Genomic DNA, 20,281 nt, shown 5'->3' with positions numbered 1-20,281 from the left:
TTAAATATGGCCGGTGGCCTGTTTCATCCTTAATCCTCTGCCCAATGCAAACCTTTTAAATTTATCCCTCTCAACTGACCCACTACATAATATGTTGCTTCAGTACCATGTATAAGAGGACAAATATCCATCTGTATAGAGAATCAAGATGAGAGTGGCATTGGCAAGTAGTACAGGACTATATTGCAATATACAAGAACATATTTAGAACTAAAAAAAAAAATAGTAGTTAGAACTTACTACTACCTAATAATTTTTTATCCAAAATATAAGTTCATAATTCACAATATCTAATATAGGAAGCAGCAACCTATGGCAGTGATGTCAAATAATGCAGCTGAAACTACCATGCATGGCATATGAGATTATTTCATTTAATCATTGTTAAAGGCGTTCCCACAAAAATCATCACAAAGATAGACAAGGCATGTCAGTGTTTCAATTTATTTCAAATTGAAACTCCCTAAATGCATTTCAAAATACTATCCTCTCATTCCATGTGTACTCAATTTTGGCAAAACAATGGCAGATAGTTTCTTTACATACAGATTCACTGATTTCAGAGATTACCTACTGGTACTAGATACTTCATACCAGAATTGATATTGATCCCAAATCTGAACATCTGGCACACTGTCTTTAAAAGGTTGTTGACTCCTGACCTAATGCATCATCTAATGACAACATAATTTGCTACCATAAACAAGCTGTTTTTTTTTTTTTTTTTTGCTTCCTATTTATATCAGAAATATTTTTAAGATAATTATTGACAAATGGCATTATCTATTTTGTAGTCTGCTCACAACTGGTTTACTGTGTAATACACTTATCAGTATTAGAATGACTAAATGATGCAACGAGGAAGACTTTTCTGCATCAGAAAAAAAAAAATCTAACATTCATATTTTTCATACTACCAAGAAGTGACCATCAAACTTTGCCTTACACTACGCAAGTGTTCCTTGCTTAAATTCTTGAAAATATAAAGTGGAATTTGTTACATTATAAAGTATCATAAAAGTAAGGCATTTATGAAAATCAACCCCAAACTAACAAATATACATAGGCAACATAAAATGTATATAATACAACCCAAAAATGTGATGAATATATGAGGTCAAGAGATATCTCCGATATCTCTAAATCATCTTTTCTTTATTGAGTAAGCATAGTATAGACAACCAATAACACAAACTTTTAAGCCAAGTATAGACACATTAAAGAACTTTATGTAGCAGTAACCCACCATCTATGAATATTTGAGTATATATTATTCTGTTTATCTCAGTTTGGAAGGGTGACAAATATCAGCAAATTCATCAACTTCTAGTAGTCCAAGAGGTGAGTATTAGCTGACAAACAGAGCTCCAAAAAATGTTTAAAATTTCAGCAATATTGTAGATTAGGGGTTGACAATCTTTTCCCTTATGCATGGCATTTTTATTCATTACAATAATGTTTTTATGCATGCCACCTGGACAGATGCATGAACACAGAAGTAAACAATTCAAATAAGAACAAGCAGAAAGTCTTCTCGTGTGGCAATATGCCTAGGGTTCTTGATGCCTGGTACAGATTTTGCTTGCAACAATTCAGCCAAAAAATCAATAATACTTTAGTCAATGATCAGACAGACATGCCATACATTGATCCTAATATTGCATTAATGATTTTAATAGGATAACAGAGAAAATTAAACCAAAGTTTAAAAAAAATAATCCGTACAAAAATAACTAATAGATTTTACACTATGATATTTTATTTTATAGCACTTTGAGCACTTTAGATTAGAAAAACAAATTTCAATGAAAATTCTATTTGCTGTCATATAATTTTCTAAAATTGGAGTACAGAGGTTACTGAAAATGTAGGTTTAATGAAATACACAGTGTTCAGACACGCATGCTATACATTGATATAACTACACCTCAATATTAGCAAAGTAGTTTTGATTTTTTTTTGTAAGAAATAGGTAGGCTTGTAGAAGAATAAGAGAAATTTACCTCAATATGATATGTAGAACAATTCCGTATGATACTTTCCAGAAATTAAAATGAATAAAAGATTAACGCAAAATGATTACAGTAAAAAAATCAATTGAACACAATTAAAAAAATTAATTAAAATTCAAAAAAACAATTTTAATCAATTTAAGTTAAACATAAAATCTGAAAAACGATTTTCTTTCCTGAAGCAGACGATGCTTTTCAACCGTATATCGTGATCACAGGAATGGAAATATGTATACGTGTATATGCACCTTATTTTATTTTAATGTTATTGTTTTAGAAAGTAACAGATGAGTGATAAAACACATAAATCTCAAAAATTATTATAGCTATGAATGCGACAATTTATTTTTTAAAGTAGTCATGATTTTAATATTACAGACATGAGTTGCACTGACACAAAGCACTACGAATACTATATGATTTTTGAGTATGGAGGTAGTTATCACCAGTCACATTTTTAATTCCAAGGCTTTACTAATGAATTAAAAATATCTTATAAAATTCATTTGGGATGCAATCTCATCTTTTATATTAATTCTTATTAGACATGCCTAGCTATGGCCATGTGCTTGTTTGCAGATATGCAGGTTGCACATTTGCATTTGTTAACTCTCGGGTGTGCACAGTGGTATCTGAGGGTCCCACTTCTGAGTTGGGGGGGGTCCAGGTGTAGTATACATCCAGCACCACTACCCCCCTCCCTTTTACATGGTCCTACTTGCTGAATGACTGTTTAGTAGTTCAAGAAAATTTTTCTGTTTTTGTTTATTTTAAATTAAGCTTACTTAAGGTGTTTTTGCTTCTTATAACCTTTCTTGTGAATTCAATTATCGTGCATATCGATGTGTGGCATATTGGTTATTTGCAGGGTGGTGTCATGTAGTTTCTAGAAATAATGTCACATCTGCTGGCAAAAATTTTATGCTGCTTAAGGAACTTTTATAGAAATATTTAACATAATATACACTCAACAATTTTCTATCAGAAAATGAAAAAAATAAAAATAAGAGAAAAAAAGAAACATTTCCAGAACTTTCTGAGTGAGCAATATGCATTGCAAAAAAATAAATACAGACAGAATCTAAGATGGGAGCCTTTAGTTTATCAGGATACTGGTAAAACAAAATTAGAAACAGTTTTTAGAATAAACTACAAAATTAAAGCAAAAAATGCAATTAATAAACATGTCTCTGACTAATATTCTCTGTATATAGGTATATACAACACTTACCATTCTTGAATAGGAATTGAGTGCAGGCGATATATTATTATGTAACATGCCTTGAGGAAAGGATGCATTGGAACTGAGGTCAGCTGGCATACCTGGATGGGCACCTGGTCCACCCCCATGGAGGGCATAAGGGTAAGGTGGACCTATTCAAAGAATATAGAAAATTATCTTAAATAATTACTTGAAAGAAATTTCAACAACATAAAAGTATTATAATATATAAAGACAATATAAAAGCAAACTAAAAAAAAAAAAATCTCACCTAACGGAGGAGCTTTTGGAAGAGATTTGAGTCCACTGGAACCTGGTGTACTTCCCCCTGAACTAGTTGGAGTTAATGGCTTTGGAATGGGTGTGGTGGACTTTTCATTCTGAAATAATGGAATTTACATTTACATCCAGATATTCTGTAAGTGAATCTTTTATATCAAATAAAACTATAGAGAATACAGTGCAATTTTACTGTTAGAATACTAAACTCCCATAATTATCAGAGTGAAGAGACTCAAGAAATTTAATTACTATTCAATTAAAATATCACAGTTTTACTACTAAAATTCAAATTATATCAGGAGTCAAGTGGTGGCTTTTGGATGAAATATCCTGTCATAATAACTGGACCTCTCAGAAAATAATATCTTCTTGTGTAATTCAATCCTCTGATTAATGTTAAAGCAAGCCAAGAATCTAGGTTTTGGGGAGAATATTAAGAAATTCCCCATCTCATAGCACACAACTGGTTGATATCTGAAGGCACGAAAGAAAAGTGAACAAAAGAATGAAGCATACCATCATGAATGAATATATTCCATAAAATTTGAAAATACTAAGTAGATTTACTAAAATTGCTATTTATACTAGAATGGATGTTATTGAAGGATTTAAACTTTGGGGGTGATCTCCCATTCCCATAGTAAATCATAATTATCTGGGGTATTACAAAAGTCAAGTTAATATTATGAGAATATAAATTGATGAAAAAAGAATGATTTTCATTCATTTTGACTGATTTTAACTTGTCATATATGTGTTTTTATTCAATCACAACACATCCGCAAAACTGATTCTTATGTATAATCACACCACATATTACATGCCATCTGTCTGATAAGAAATTAATAAAATAATGAAATAGTTTATATTGCTTAGTGGCAAAAACCAAACCAATCACAAAATAGATCTGTAACCTGTTTGGTTAAAAAAACATGTTCTTAAGCACACCAATCACAAAATGTACTGCACAAGATTCTTTTTTGTGCCTGTGATGAATTAGGAATTATTTATGGCAGAAAAATGCCAGATTTTTTTTTTTTTTTTTTTTTTTTTAATTCTTTAAATTGGAATGGAATTAATGTTACCGATCTTCCATGATGACATCATCAGTTCTGTTGCTTAAAGGAAGGTGAGAAAATTGTGCTTTGTAAATTTAAGTTCATGATAGACTGAACATGTGACAGTAATGATAATAAGCTTACTGCCTATGATGGAAAAACAATGAATCTACCTTGGAGATCACCTACTGAATAGCCAACACTGTAAAAAGTCTGTTAAACACATTAAAAAGAATATTAGAAGCAATTTAAATGATGTTGCATATCATAAAAAAATAATGGGAAAATTACAAGGTAGGAAGTAACCAAAAGCTTAAAAATAGTAATATTACAAACATTCACATGGTGATTTCATTTGCAAAACAATTTCATTTAGTTATCCTAACAAAGAACTGCCAAAACAGTTGCCACAAAGCTATACAGATGTGAGTTCCAATCCATTTCAGAGTGAATCCAACGCAATGCATTTCAAAGACAACAACTAACTGTGGTTGCACCTATACTTGCAAAATACAAACAGGTAGTTTCTTTACACAATAGACATCCTAATTTCAGATATTCACTACTTGTACCAGAGCAAGAAGTGCATCCAAATCATTACAGTAGAGTAAGCCTAACATTTTTTTAACCAAGGCAAGCTCCAAGACATGCACTACTCTCCTGAATTTAGAGAACCAAGAATCAGGATATATATGGCATACACACAGCCCTTACAGAATGTGTTGCTTGTATAAAATTAGGGACCTTAAAAGAATAGCAATTTTTATTAAAATAAACACAGGCTATCTTTGATATTTGCTGATCCACACTTATATCAATACCGCTGAACTGCCACCAATGCCCATGTTATTACTTGAAACAGTCCCATGCACGCAAGTATATGTGGAAATCTGACCCACACTTTTTATTATATTTCACAGAACAGGTGTAGCTAAATTAAATAATAAAGTCATTAATACAGAAAAATTATTTCCAAAAAGTCTTTAAAGTATATTTATGGCAGTCCAACTCACTTATTTCATGATGCTGATTCAGTTCCATTTTCATAAACAAAGAAATAGGATCATACATAGCAGTTTAGCAGTCCAGGTAAAACTTATTTTAATTGCCTTTTAAAAACATTTTAGAAAGACTAAAATATGTGCAATACAAGAACCAAAAGTTAACCTTTTAAAAAGTGTAACTGTTGGTACTCTGTATATGGTCAAATTACACTATTTCCAAGATATAACTGGAGCATAACAAAAAAATAATTCTAGTATTATTAGAGATATCGCTAAATTATAAAATTATATCGTTTTATAATTAAATTAGCTAAAACCTATTTGTAACTAGAGCAATTACATATCTCATTTCAGACAGATTCACAAAATTAAGATATCATTTCATAGGTCTATACTTACATCTTTGTGCTTGGATGAAGGGGTACTGGAATTAGATGAAATGCTACTGTGAGGACTATGAGAACCATGTTCTTTCTTCGGTAACTTTTCTGTACCATTCTCTCGTGGTGAAGGAACTCCATTTGGAGGACCTACAGAGTCCTAAGTTAAAAGAAAACAAAACATTTCAGAAAATAAAAAAAACAAAAAAATACAAAAATACAACTTTTTAAGTGTACATTACCCTCCTTTTTTTACCTTTACCCTCCAAAAAGTATCCAGACACCCCTGTTTTTTTGTCCATTGGACATTCCCAGATGAATTGGTGATTCACACTGGTATACAATAAAATACTATTACAATGAATACTCTTTTAACAAAAATTTCACTGTTGAAAAAGTATTTCTAGGTCTCAGCCAACTTCCCTTATTATTGATGCATTGCAACTCTTTTTTTTGAAAACAGAATAGGTTTTGTTGAAAAATTCAGTACAACAAATTATTTCAGACAGATTCACAAAATTTAAGATATCATTTCATACGACTATATTTACATCTTTGTACTTTCATATTATCAAAGCATTACCTATGCTTAAAATGTACTGGTTTACAATGAAAGAAAAACTTTATTGGAATATTATGAATGACACTGTGTAGCCTATATTGTAAATATGGTTAAAGAAATGTGTTACCGTGAAGACAAAAACAGATTTTAAACAATTGACAAAAGACTCCATTATCACACTCTTTTTATAAACTTTCCACCTTTATGAATGATTATGCTTTGATTTTTTTTTCTTATTTTTTTCCCCACCCCTCAAGTACCCACATACTTTCAGTTGCACCAAAATTGATTTATTAATATGTGAAAAATAATAATAAGCTGTATCTACTGTACCATATTTATGAAGGTGTGGTATAGCTTATAAATAAAAAATATTCTTTCAAGTCAACATACTGAACAGAATATTTTTTCTTTTTGCAGAACATGTATTTTGTAAATTTATTTATTTATTTTAAAGTGGGTATTTAAGTAAAAGAAAGTATAAATTACTTTATTATATACTACTATATTGTACTTTTTATATTATAAAATATATAAAATAGTTAAATCAAATAAAAGTGCAAATTCTGTTGCACTTTTATAATATATAAAGTAATATTTTCAACAATATTCATTAGAATTAAATTTCAGTAAAATAAAATGATTTCTATGCAATATTTGTGACATGCTTATGAAAAGAGAAATTAGAAGTCGGAGTAATCCCTAACAGAGAATATGTGATCTTGTCTGGAAATCTGATTGCCATCAAAGATGAGCATAAACACTACACTTTTTTTTTGCAAGGAATAAGAGAGAATTGGGTTTTACAAGAATTGAAGTTAATGGAGGATTTCCAGGTCAGTGGAAGAAGGTTATTAACCTGCAAGAGGAAAAGAGAGTGAGAAAGAACCAAACCTTGAGGAATACCAGCGTTTGTGGAGAGGTTAGAGCACCACCTGCTATCACCCACAGAATATAGTAAGAGAGTGAAAATGGGATACCCAGTTGCAAAAACACCTGGTAGGCCATAAGTTGCAAGCTTGTTTAGAAGACCTTCTAAATGAAGAACAGCCACTTGAGTTTCACCATACTTTTCTACTGAATTTGTATAAAGATGAGTAGCATAAGTCAATAATATCACCAGTGTATCAACACTGAGGGAATACATACTGGGGATCAATAATCAGATGGAAGGTTGAGGTAGTTTAAGAGATTGTGCTTGACAGATTCCTTCATTATTTTATAAAGAGTAGAGGTGGGTACAATGGGGCAGTAACAGGAAGAGACTGATTTGTCATCTTTTTTAGGTACTGGCCAGATATGAGAAAATTTCCAAGCAGAAGGAAAAATGCCAGTGGAAGAATAAAGTCTAAAAAGGCAACACAAAACAGGTTTTGAGAAAAAGTGGAGAAATGCCATCAAGACTTTGAGCTTTTTTGGCATCAAGACTGTTTGGGATTCGTCTAACATCTACCCATCAGAAGAAACAGAAGGTATTACACAGATTGTGTTGGGGATACAACAGGAGTTGGTTTACCAAGGTGATGAATACAAGAATGAGAAGAAAAATATGATGCTAGTAAGTTAGCTTTGTCTTTAGCTGAAGGTGCAACAGAACCATCAGGTTATAACAGATGTGGAAGTATTGATGGATAGAAGTTGCTACCAACAGTTCTAACAAGAGACCAGAATGCTCAACTACCATTTAGACAATAAGCAACTTTTCTACTCTTTGCCTGTTCAAAATTGAGTTTGGATTGATTAATAACCATTTTACAATTGTTGCAAGCTTTTAGTATATGCAAAAAATGAGTGGTGCAGAAAGACTGGTACAGAAAGTGGTTAGAGTCCTGATTCCAAACTTTTAAGAACACCTATGGAAATGAACTGGAATGTCGGTGAGGACCAGACTAACACCTGCTGCCCCACCATGGCAGCAGGTGTTTTTCACACAAATGGTGCAATAAAGAGCTTTTTTATGATTAATCTTTTCCAATTAAAAAAAATAATTGATGATGGAAATCAAGAAAGAATATCATACTGGAATGGCGGTGGCCAAGGATTTTCTTTGAGGGGGAGACTAAAGCAATGTTACTAGGAATCATTAAGCTTCAATCATCATACAACAGTAAAAAATTCACATTAGGTTGATGGGGCTATAGCCCTGTTAGCCTCTACATAGGCCTCCAACTGTACTGGAGGAATACTAAAATTAACAATGATGTAATTCTATTAGTTATTTAAATATATAAATTTTTAATGTTTTCAGTGTATGGCAAAGATTTTTTTTTTTTCTTTATTGTTTTTGATGCAAATAGGTTTCATATTTAACCCTCTAACTGGGCACACCTGGTGCCTAGTTACAGGGTTAAATATGAAAACTATTTTGCACACAGTCAGCTGCACTGAATGCACATGCACTTCATTTTCAATGACAGTAAAGCAATAATTCATTCAAAACTTTTGAAGAGAAAATGTTAAATGATCAACCATAATATATGGTTTCAGCTTTATAAATTTCAATGCAGTAGTTAAATCAAATAAAAATTGCATATTTCTGCAATTCAGGTTTGATCACAGAGATCTTTTCAAACTAAAGATTAGCAATTTTCGATCAAATGTAATAGATTTCTGGGGGGGGGGGACTAATTTCCTTACTATATTTATAGCATATGCCTAAAGGCAACTCAACCTGGCAATACGAAAGAATTATTAGACATGATAGTCCATTCTACATATAAAATATCACTAATTCATCAGTTTAGAATGCTGCCAATTAAATATAATATCATATGCATCTTATTGGTTAATTCAAGGTATTCACAAATAATAATGCACATGTATGATCATTTCCTCTACAATTCTGACATTGCTATCTTATAAGTGACACAGATATAAACTGATTAATTTAACCTAAATGATACTCCAGTCCTGCATCATACATTTGTCACATTGTGCTGTAGCAAGTATGCTGAGTTGGCTTTGCATTAGCAACACCTACCTAATATTTGTGGAGCCACCCATAATACACCCCATAAACCTCTCAGCATGGACTTGAAAAGGTATTGTAGAGCATCCTGTGGTAATGCTATCCATGTGTTGCACAGTGTGTCCAGTAATGCTGGCACATTGTCAGGTAGATGATTAGGTCTCAAACATACACAACTGGGTTGGGCAGCCATGGGAGAATGGAGACTTCAATGTCACATTCCTGTCAACAACCTGCCAGGCCTTGTGGCATGCCAAGTCTTGTTCATAGATGCTGAGTTGTCTGGATACACTGCCATCATGAAGGGGTGTAATTGGTTGGTAATGATAGAAAGGAAGGCATTCCCATCCAGCTGTTAATTAATGCAGATCAGAGGGCCCAAGGCATGCCATGAAAACACATCCCTAAACCATAATACCAGCTTGCCAAACACCAACAGTGTGGCCTTGTGGTGCTTTCTCCAAATGCAGATATATGCCCATAAGCATGATAGAGTTAGAAATAGGATCCATTAGACCAGGAGACAGATTTTCACATATCAGTGATCTAGTGTTGGTGTTGACATTCCCATGCAAGACAGTTTCCTGTGTGTCACAGTGAGCATGGGTACCTGTGATGGCCATCAACTGCCATAGTTTATACAAGCTAATGTATGCCACATAGTCCATATGAATATTGATTCTGCCATTCCTACATTGTACTAGGGGGTTAGTTGGGCCACTGTGCTACATCACTACTGTATTACAAGACAAGACACACAATGCTCACTACAGATGTCAACCACACGAGACTGTCATGTTTGGCTGGTCGTTCGACCACTGCTGAGCCAGTCACAGTAGTTTTGTGACATCACAGAATGGGAACACTTAACCATGTTGTTTGTTGTCTCGACAACAAGCAACATGTTTAAGAATTGGTCAATGGTGACCAATTCTTCCTCGCAGACACTCAAAAAGTGATTGCCAAGTTTGCGAATTACAATCTCATACCAGCCATTCCTAACTTTGAGCCTTCACCAGCACCACAGACCAGTCCATTCCTACACAAGAGGGGTGTTGCTAATGGAAAGCCAACTCAATGTATAATACAGATAAATTCAGGGCCTTCTTTTGGTGTTCATAAGCCCTATTTACCCTTCTTTCCAAGGCCTCACTACCTTATATCAAACATACTGGCTGATGCTTCATAAGCTTGCTTTCTTGTATTGTATGCCTCTTCTAATGCTGAAATGCCGGTGTTAAATCTAAGTTTCTGTTTTTTAAAGAAATTGAAAAGGAGCTTCTATAAATTTGGTATTGAAATTATTTACACAACACTAACTTACTCAAAATACAAACATTGATGGTGTTAATAATTTTGCTAATAGAAAAAGCTGAAGAGAGAATTTATCTTAGAAATGTATTTACAAATACAGATTTCTAAGATAAATTCTTTCTGGCAAGTTTTAAAGTGCCTAATAGAAAAGATGGCCCCAGGTAAAGTGAGGGATCCTATCTAGTGTATCCATCCATTGGATCCAGTAAAATTATGGATCCTATTTCTAACACAACCTTGGGACTTGAAGAATGATGGTTTTTGGATAATAAATCATAGTCTAATCAATAATGAATTATATATCAGATAAAGTTCATACAGCCTTTAAAAAAAAAGCATAAAATAAGTTTAATTATTGATAAAAAGAATGCTATAATATCATATTTCAAACTGTTATGATACTCAGTTAAATTCAATGCAAGAAGGCAGTATTCCTGACTGAGAATGGTAGAAGCCATATCATTGAATTGAAATTGAGTGTGAGCATTCTCCCCCTCTCTCTCTCTCTCTCTCTCTCTCTCTCTCTCTCTCTCAAGAAAGATGTAAATCTACAAGGGATTATCATGTGGATAATTCTCTCCTCTTGCTGGATAACTAACCCCTCATGCTTTCAACTGTGCTGTTAAAGGGCAAGATTACCTTGAAATGTTAATAACTTTTAGGGTTTCTCTCAGTATTTATTTCAGCATGGTATTATATAATGGATTCTGCATACATCTATACAGGACCCTTGTGCCCTTCCGCTATAGGACTTCAAATTTTAGTTTTTAATGAGGAACAAAGAAAAGATTTTCCATAATTTTCCTTATTGATAAAAATCAATACTTGTTAATTAGCATTAGCATTAGTAGAGGCATATGATGCAAGAAAGCAAGCTTATACAGCATCAACCAAAAAAAAAAAAAACCTCACTTCCCATTTTACTCATCCATTCACTCCAAAAGTTTGTCCAGTTCTTCCTTGAATTTATTTAAGCTATCAGATGGAAGTTTGTTTCATCTGACAGAAGTTTGTTCCACAATGACAGATGGAAGTTTGTTCCAGCAATCAACTACCTGCTGGCTAAAGGCAAATTTTGGCATATCTATTATACAACTGTCTTTCCTCAATTTTGAATTTATTGGATTCCATTAAATTCTGAAGATATTTAATAAACTTATTTGTGCATGAAGTATACAATTATAATTCAGTAATGAAAATTTCAATCATGCACAAGGCAACTGAGGAGGAAAAAAAATACCCTTTCTAAAATATTGCTCAAAGACTGCAAAATATTTGACAAAATGTAAATGAATAAATTAACCCCTTTCTATCTAAGATTATAGCCAAAGACTTCTGGTTATGCAGAGTACTAATAAAAAAATAAAAAAAAGTTTTATAAGCACATATTTTATTAATCCTTTTCATTAATTTTACTGCAGTTTCAGTTTTTTACCGCAAAGGAAATTTAAACAAATACTATGTACACACATGTAGATAAGTGATGCTTTTACAAATCACTACACCAAACTTTGATTAAAGAAAATAAAAATGAAGCAACCATTTCATTTATTAAATATTTCAGCCACACAAATCAGTCAAGAAAATTGTCCATTAGTCTCAAAAACCATATATAACATATAATAATAACATACACCTCACTTCAGATGAAATTAATGAACTCAACAACTTTAAATAGCATCTGAAAGCTTATATGCAACCTCTCAGATAGCACGAGGAAATGGAAAGAAATGTTTTTTAAATATGACGGATAGCAATACTTGTCAGAAAATTTACCCATTTTACTTGAAGAGAATATAAAAATATCAAAATTGGAGAAAATCAGATATTGCTACTGTTGCCATTTATAATGCATGAAACACTCAATATAATTAGAACAGTTTTGCTCTCTGATTTACTGATAAAGAATTTATGAAATACAAAGCACCAAACTAAATTAATAAAAAAATAATAAAAAAAAAAGAATCTTATTTAATCTTATTTAGTAGTAACATTTTACTTCTTTCTGCTCGAATTCCTTTTGCAAATTACAAAAATCAAAGAGTAAGCAGTTGGCAGAGATTACAAAAACAATGTTTGACTAGTAATTTTTTTCCTTTCAGATCAGAAATGCTCTTTAAACAAGCTAAGTGTTTAAATTACTGCTCTGCAAATTAGCATAAACATTCATAAAACTGAAAATAAACAAATAAAAAATAAATTACCTCATTTGCAACATCCACAACCAATTCTGTGTCACTTTTCTCAACATCACTGTCCTGTTCAAATAAAAAAAGTTTTAATTTCTAGAATGCAAAAAAAAACAGCACAAAAATGTTTTTCAACTCAGACCAAAATGTATCCTTAAAAATACGAATGGCAACGGTACATCATGCTTCAATTAACATGCAAAGCCAATGTCTATAGGGGAGAAAAAAACTTATTTTATCACACCTTCACTTACGTATAATAGCATTTTTTCTTCATCTATTACCTTATCTTCTTTCTTCTTCCTCTTAATGTCGTGATCCAGCTCTGGAGATCGACTGCGAAACTTTTCTCTTTCATTTGGTGATATCGAGTTTCTCTGTAAAACACAGGAGATTATTTTGAAAGAGAGGTGCCTTGCAAATGCTTATGAGTTCTATCAGTGAAGTTAGTGCAACATTTACAGTGGAAGAAGTAATTTTGGTGAGGGCATTCCAGACCACTGGAGTGAAAAATTACTATCATGCTTCAATTTGTTACAGTATAGGGGGAAAAAAGTCCATTAATAAAAGAGATGTCCTTCAGGCAGAAAGGAAAAAAAATTGAAGAAAAAAATCCACTGAAATAAACAGCTGACTGAACAGCATGACTATTCTTGCCTTTAAATTGTTAAGATCATTATTTCAGCTATCAGACTCTTGAAGACTTGTGTGCACTTGTGCAAAGCCATTCCTAATAAGTTGATTTATCTCCCACGCAGCATTCTCTTAGAAGGTAATTAAAAAAAACGGCTAAAAAAAATAGCAGCAAAGTGACAGCAGTGTTATTTAGAGAACAAATTTACATAACGCTGAAACTAATTTATTCACAATAAGCTTAATAAAATAAAATTTTCTCATTATGAACTTTGTTAAAGAAAACAAAAAAGGAATCAATTTAGAGTTCTGTAGAATTTTACAAGGATGCTAAAAAAAAAAAATTGTTAAAAAGGGGTGTGTAAATGGAAGGACTTAAAAATTAGTTGCTGTCAACAAAACAGATGGCTAATCTGTTCACTAATTGGTAGTAATGAGCAAATTTCAGTTTGACTTTAACAGGAATCAATACTGTTACCGTCTATGTACATCACACACATAAAAACATTGTCCACAATTTAACTTTATTATAGCATGAATATTGATTTAAAAAAAACAAACCATATGCTAGTTCTTAAAATATACAGCAAGTTGAGGAAACCTGCTCTTTTTTTAATGATTTTTTTTGTGACTTTAGCAGTGAGATGTAATGGAACTCTGGCAGAGGAGAAACTACCAATTAAAGCCCCACCCTGTTGAGATGAAGAGAGAATGAGCTTCATGACTGACAAACTGGAATACATTATCATTATGGTTCTCAGAATGCACCCTGAATATATCAAACTACACTTGACCCTCTTTTCTTTTATATTTAGATACTCTGTAAAAATTGCCCTGATAAATGCTTCGTTTTTATTATAAATATCACAACAGAAGCACAGATAATTTAAGTTTTAAATATTTACTGCTTTTCTACCCAAATCAGGATAATGACATATACTATTACAAACAACCCAAACACTGGAACTAAAATTTTCTATCCCAAGGGGAGGGGGATTATATTAACTTTGGTGGTTCATTCACCATTCAGATCCTTCGCAGTGGTACAAATATGTCATCACTTCTCAGTTGCTGCCGTTCTTTTTGGAGAGTTTTAGGCTCAAATTCACTGGACACTATAAAAATCATAAAGGACTTAATTGGGACTATAGTTAGTCAATCCCAAGCAAAGCAAATACAATTTTCTCTGAGAGAGCCACTCCAAGTTTTTCAGTCTGCAAACATGCAAACCAGCTATATTTATACATACATAACACACTGACATAACATGGCCTAAGATAACGGCCAGATTTAGACACGGCACATCAAAATATGTAATTATAAATTTTTATCCTCCCAAAACCTCTTGGATAGTGAGGCCTCAAGCTATAGCTTATGTGGCTTAAACTGAAATCAGATGCTGTCTAAGATGCTGATTCACCACACAACAAGCCATCTTCTAATAGTGAAATACCAAAGTTAATGAAAAATTAAGTCTCCAGGGACTATTTTGTAAAGCATAGTGATTTTTAATTAAAAATAATGTGTAATTAGTCCTTTAATAATTACCTTAATTTATCGTGTAAAATTTAAGAAAAATATTTAATATGTATTATTCTCAGGAGTCCCAAACAGTTATTTGCATTTGAACAGCCCTCATATGGAAAGAAACAATGATATTTCAGAACATTAAGCGACACAAAATTAAGCATGACTTCTTTGTATAGGAGTAGCACAGGCAATACCCATAAAGCATATACTGGTGATACCTGCCTGTAAGCAAGAGTTTAGAAATAGAAAAAAAAAAAAAAAAAAAAAAATGTTATTGGGTATGCACAATTTATCTCAACAAAAACAGGGACTAGGATGTGTCTGCCAAAAGCTAAAGTTAACAACGTAGAACACTTATCTTCGAAGGGCACAAAAGGTGTTATTTCCAAGCTTTGTTTGTAAAATACATGTACTTAAGGGAAAAAATTCGAGATCACAGAAATGTTAAATATATTTTTTCAATTCAAATCTCAAATAAATAAAAAATTATATATGATTAGCATTAAAGGAGTTTAAAACAGGTAGTCTCTCAGTTATTATTGTACTTAAGTATCTCTAAGTTTAGTATATTTTTAATTTAAACTAAAATCATGCCTCAGACTAGAGAAAGCAAAGAGTTTAAAGCAATGAGAATGTTTTGGCTCAGGGGTGAACTGGCAAGGGCAGGTCTCCTATAAATTGGGGTTTTATAATGTTCTCTGCATGTTTTTGAAGCTATCTGTAGTGGTATATGATTATAGCCAAAGGGTATGCCTGTGTTTTTGGCACAAAGACATTAAATGAAGAAGAGATTAAATGAAAATTCAGAATTCTCAATAAGCAAATATGAAAGCTTGACGAACAGGGTTGGCACCCATAAAGGAATTAAAATGAGGAAGCCATTAAGCACTCGGCTATTCAGCTCAATGCTTGAAAACTGACACTCATACATCAGACAACACAACAGAATCCCCAATGGCAGAAAACACTGATTCCACAGGAAGTAGCTATTGTCAGCGACTCTGTTGTCAGGGAAACAGAAAATATATTCTGCAAAAAAGAATAAGACCAGGATATGTCTCCCAGGGGCTAAAGTTAATGATGCTGAAGGACAGTTACCTTCTAAGGGCTATTAGTGATATTAAGAATGGGAGATCTGTAGGTTTACTTAACAGATATAGGATAAATTGAGAAAAAGCTGCGAGTTAGGATTAAATCAAAAGGTGTCTGGAATTTTGAAGAAATACAAGAGCAGGGAGTACATGATGAGAACTTTGTCAATCACTTTGGTCCTAGAGAGATTGTAAAAGGTTCATGGAGTAGAATTTTTCTCAGAAAGGTGCTTGTTAACAGAAGAGGTGATTTTTTTTTAAAGGGATGGGATACACTTAAATAGGAAGGATAAAATAATATTTGCTGATGCTATCAAAGCAGTATTAGGAGCCAGAAAACTGCTAGTTTGGAGAGATACACAGATCAATAGGTTCACAACAACAGCAGCAGCAAATAGAGGTGAAAATGATTCTTGCACTGCTTCGACATGCAGCAGCTTGAAAAGCAAGGCATGGGGATTACAAGCCAAATGGGGGTCCTCATTGAAACAAGCAAATACTTGAGCTGTGTTAGAGTTACTAAGAGTAAAAACAAAAATGAATTTAATGAATTTGAAGTATTGGTTAAGTTATCACAGAGAATGCAGAATTAGTATAGCGAGTTTAGTGTGTGTAGCAAGAAGAAACAAGGCAGGAGGGTAAATGTGTCATACTCTTAGTTAAAAACACATTGAATCCAAGGCAGTGCACCCAGTGACATGGATCGCCAGTGCAATGTTGAGTCATTTTGACGTGACATAAGCCCTGGGAAAACAAGAATAAGGGTAGGAATCTGTTATAGGCCAAATGACTGCAGTGAGTATAATTAACACCTACAAATACAAAGGGCCAGTAAATCAGAATGTCTATATCAGGGACTTCAACTTTCTAGATATTGACTGGAACATGTGGATTAGTCAATCACACCGTACCAGAAAATTTCTGGATTTATTGGATGGCTGCTTTCTACAGATACTGTTATAGAGGCAACGAGCGAGCGAGCGAGAGAGAGAGAGAGAGAGAGAGAGAGAGAGAGAGAGAGAGAAATACTCTTGATCTGATTATCAGCAGTGACACTTCGTGCATTAAGAATCTCCAGATAAAGGAAGCACTAAGCAGTAATCATAGTGTACTTATTTGGTATTTACTTAAAGATATAACTACTCTTAAGGGTAAAGGGAAGGAATTTTGCATTTGTCAAGGCAATTACAATAATCTTGGACGGATTTTAAATTCTTTTCAGCGCGATTACCTGATAACATCAACTGCAAATTCTAAATGGAAAACAATTGTAAAAGATACTAAGCTTTGTTTGCCAATTAAGAGATATTGCTTAAGGTTTAGACTTATGTGGATGTTAGATGAACTGACGAAACAAGCAGCAGAGAAGAAAAATACATGAGATGCTTAGGGGATACAGAAACTTATGGTAAGCCCAAATTGATCTTCAATCAAGTCATTAAAGGAGTTAGGCAAGCTGAGGAAGATTAAAAGAAATTTCTGGCAAAGCATTTTTTGCTTATGTTAACACTAGAAGGAAATGGATGAATCACATTGGTCCACAACATATAAATAGCATAACTACTGATGATTCTCTTCAGGTTGCTGAGAAACTGAATAAATATTCTGCACGTACAGAAAAAACTTTTTCGTATACAGTACATGAAAAAGTTTTTAGGGATGGGGATACCATAAGCATACAAGATTACAATTGGAATCTAAATAATTGTAATATGTAATTCACAGCACAGATTTCTTAAAGGACAATCTTGTCTGACTGATCTGATTAGCTACTATGGTGCAGCAACAAAAGAATTGGATGTAAAAAATAATTTTGACATCACATACTTAGATTTCAGTAAAGCTTTCGACGCTGTTCCCATAGGGAAGACTGCTGTACAAATCGGAGCAGTGTGGCATTAGCAACAAGTTACTGGTGTGGATAAAGGGATGGTTGACCAGCAGAAGACAATATTATTATTAGTACTAATATTATTAGTAATGTCCTCCCTCAGGATTCAGTGCTGGTCCCCTTACTGTTTTCAATATTTATTGACAATAATGATGAAGGGCATATCAAGCTTATTGCCTAGTTTGCAGATGATACAAAGGTTGAGGCCTGTTAATGACATGAATCCAGATGTGCTACTGCAAATAGACCTAGAAAAATTAGACACATGGTAAAAGTGGAAACTGAAGTTTAACACTCACAAATTAAAGATACTGCATATGGGTCACCGAATAACATACCAATTGGGCACTATTGCACTCAAGGTAGACAGCTCATGGAGTTCTGTCAATGATATACAGGAATTTTTCCAGCAGGAAAAAGAATTTGATTATCCTATTGTATAAGGCAATGATTAGGCCTCGAGTGCTGCATCCAAGTCTGGAAGCCTCATTCATTTTAGGAAGGATCTGTATCTGTTGGAATGGGTGCAGAGAAGGCAACAAGATTAATCAGGAGGGGGTGCACAAAGAAAGACTTCAGTTCTGAAAACTGCAACATCTGGAAACTAGGCACCTGTAAGGAGACCTGGTTGAATTGTTTAACTCTTTATATGGATTGAGTAAACTAAGTGTTGATGGAATCCTTGCTTTTTCTGATGACACACATACATAAGGGGACAAATTTAAATTTAAAAAGGCTGGTTACAGTATGGATGTTGGAAATTTGCTGATTGTTGGAACAAACTTCCATATGGTGTTGTAAAAGTGGGTAGTCTGAATATGAAAGGGTTAGATAAAGGATACGTAAGGATTAGATAAATGATTAGAGGGGATCAGTGGTGTAGCCAGGGTAGGGTCAGTAGGTACATTGTACTCCCTGATGCCGAAATCTGGTATTGTGGCAATTTTTTTGAAAGCAAATGGCTAAATCCTAGCTATGCCACTGGAGAGGATGGGCAGATAATGTTAGTAGGTTTTTTTTTTTTTTTTTGTTGATGCTGTATAAGGCTTGCTTTCTTATATCATTTGCCACTACTAATGTAATTCTTCCTAACTGAATTTTATCAACCAAGTACACAGACAACTTGTCCCAAGGTTTATTATAAATTATTTGTTTAGAGCACTATCATTATACATTGATTTAGAGAACATGGTTGTTTCACTAACACTCCTCACTATACTGTTTATCTTACAATAGCAGGGATTCTGCAACAATCCTAATACTACTACATTAAGCATTATGTTACACTTAGTCTGTTTAAGTTTTCAAATGCATGTGGATGCGAGAAGGAATAAGTGCCAAGCCAGATGCCTAACTAATATAAATACAAAAGCGATGTGACTCAATATTTCCCAAGGCAGGAAACCGGTCTTTATCACTGAAGGAAAGCAGAGGACAAGTAATCTCCCTGCCCTTATACTTTTCTCAACCATAGATAAGCCGCTCTGACAAGAGAGCTTTGTATCCAACCACAAACAGTGTAGATGCTCAGACCTCCAGGAATCTCATACATTCTTTCTCTCCCCACGTCCCCCAAGAGGGAGAGAAATAGAAGAAAAGGGGAACTAGATGACATGAGGCACTACTTCAACCACCAAAACTGTTGAAAGAATAGGGATAGTGTTTCCCCCTGTTATTTGTCCTCCATCTAGCGGGGTAACGCCAGCATCGTAAGTGCAGGGTGCTCTATAGAGGGGAGCAGAGGAGAGTACCACATGCTGTCTAAACAACGTCCTTAACTGTAAACTGTAAAGGAGGGAGATTATTGACACACTGGACATTGTAAATCACCACAGCCGTTTGGATGGATTTCCCCTGGGCGCAGCTGTGAACGGTAGGGTCTGTCCCGATCACTTCTGCACAGCATCAGGTGATGACAAAATTGAAAGAATAGGAAAGGGAAGCACATCTGTGTTGGAGGGGAGATACCGTCTGGGGTGAAAAAAGCACTTGCATAATAAATTTAAGTGTCATTTATGCATGGATTTAGGAAATGAAAATTTCTATGTATTTACGAGAAAAAAAAAAAAAAAAAAAGCTAATTCGATCAGCAAAATGTCCGCTGTTGCGACAAAGTGGTAGAATTATTTTTGTAAACAACGGAGA

The 20,281-nt window shown here is 33.6% G+C and overlaps 1 protein-coding gene across 2 annotated transcripts in view; it reads right to left on the bottom strand.

Annotated features, from left to right (window-relative positions):
* LOC150085247 (transducin-like enhancer protein 4) overlaps nt 1-20,281 on the bottom strand; it is a 328,990-nt gene that overhangs the window by 24,928 nt on the left and 283,781 nt on the right. The window contains exons 9-13 of one of the 2 annotated variants that reach the window (XM_090373931.1): nt 13,246-13,368; nt 13,007-13,060; nt 5,978-6,118; nt 3,506-3,614; nt 3,244-3,386 (exon numbers count right to left, since the gene is read on the bottom strand). In XM_090373931.1, coding sequence (XP_090230057.1) covers nt 3,244-3,386; nt 3,506-3,614; nt 5,978-6,118; nt 13,007-13,060; nt 13,246-13,368 — 570 coding nt within the window. The remainder of the gene's footprint in view (nt 1-3,243; nt 3,387-3,505; nt 3,615-5,977; nt 6,119-13,006; nt 13,061-13,245; nt 13,369-20,281) is intronic. The other variant, XM_090373932.1, reaches the window with a different exon arrangement.

This window comes from Mastigoproctus giganteus, chromosome 5, assembly GCF_048544385.1.
Source record: "Mastigoproctus giganteus isolate SK-2022 chromosome 5, ASM4854438v1, whole genome shotgun sequence".
Classification (NCBI taxonomy): domain Eukaryota; kingdom Metazoa; phylum Arthropoda; class Arachnida; order Uropygi; family Thelyphonidae; genus Mastigoproctus; species Mastigoproctus giganteus.
This window is presented reverse-complemented; position numbering and strand designations above follow the sequence as displayed.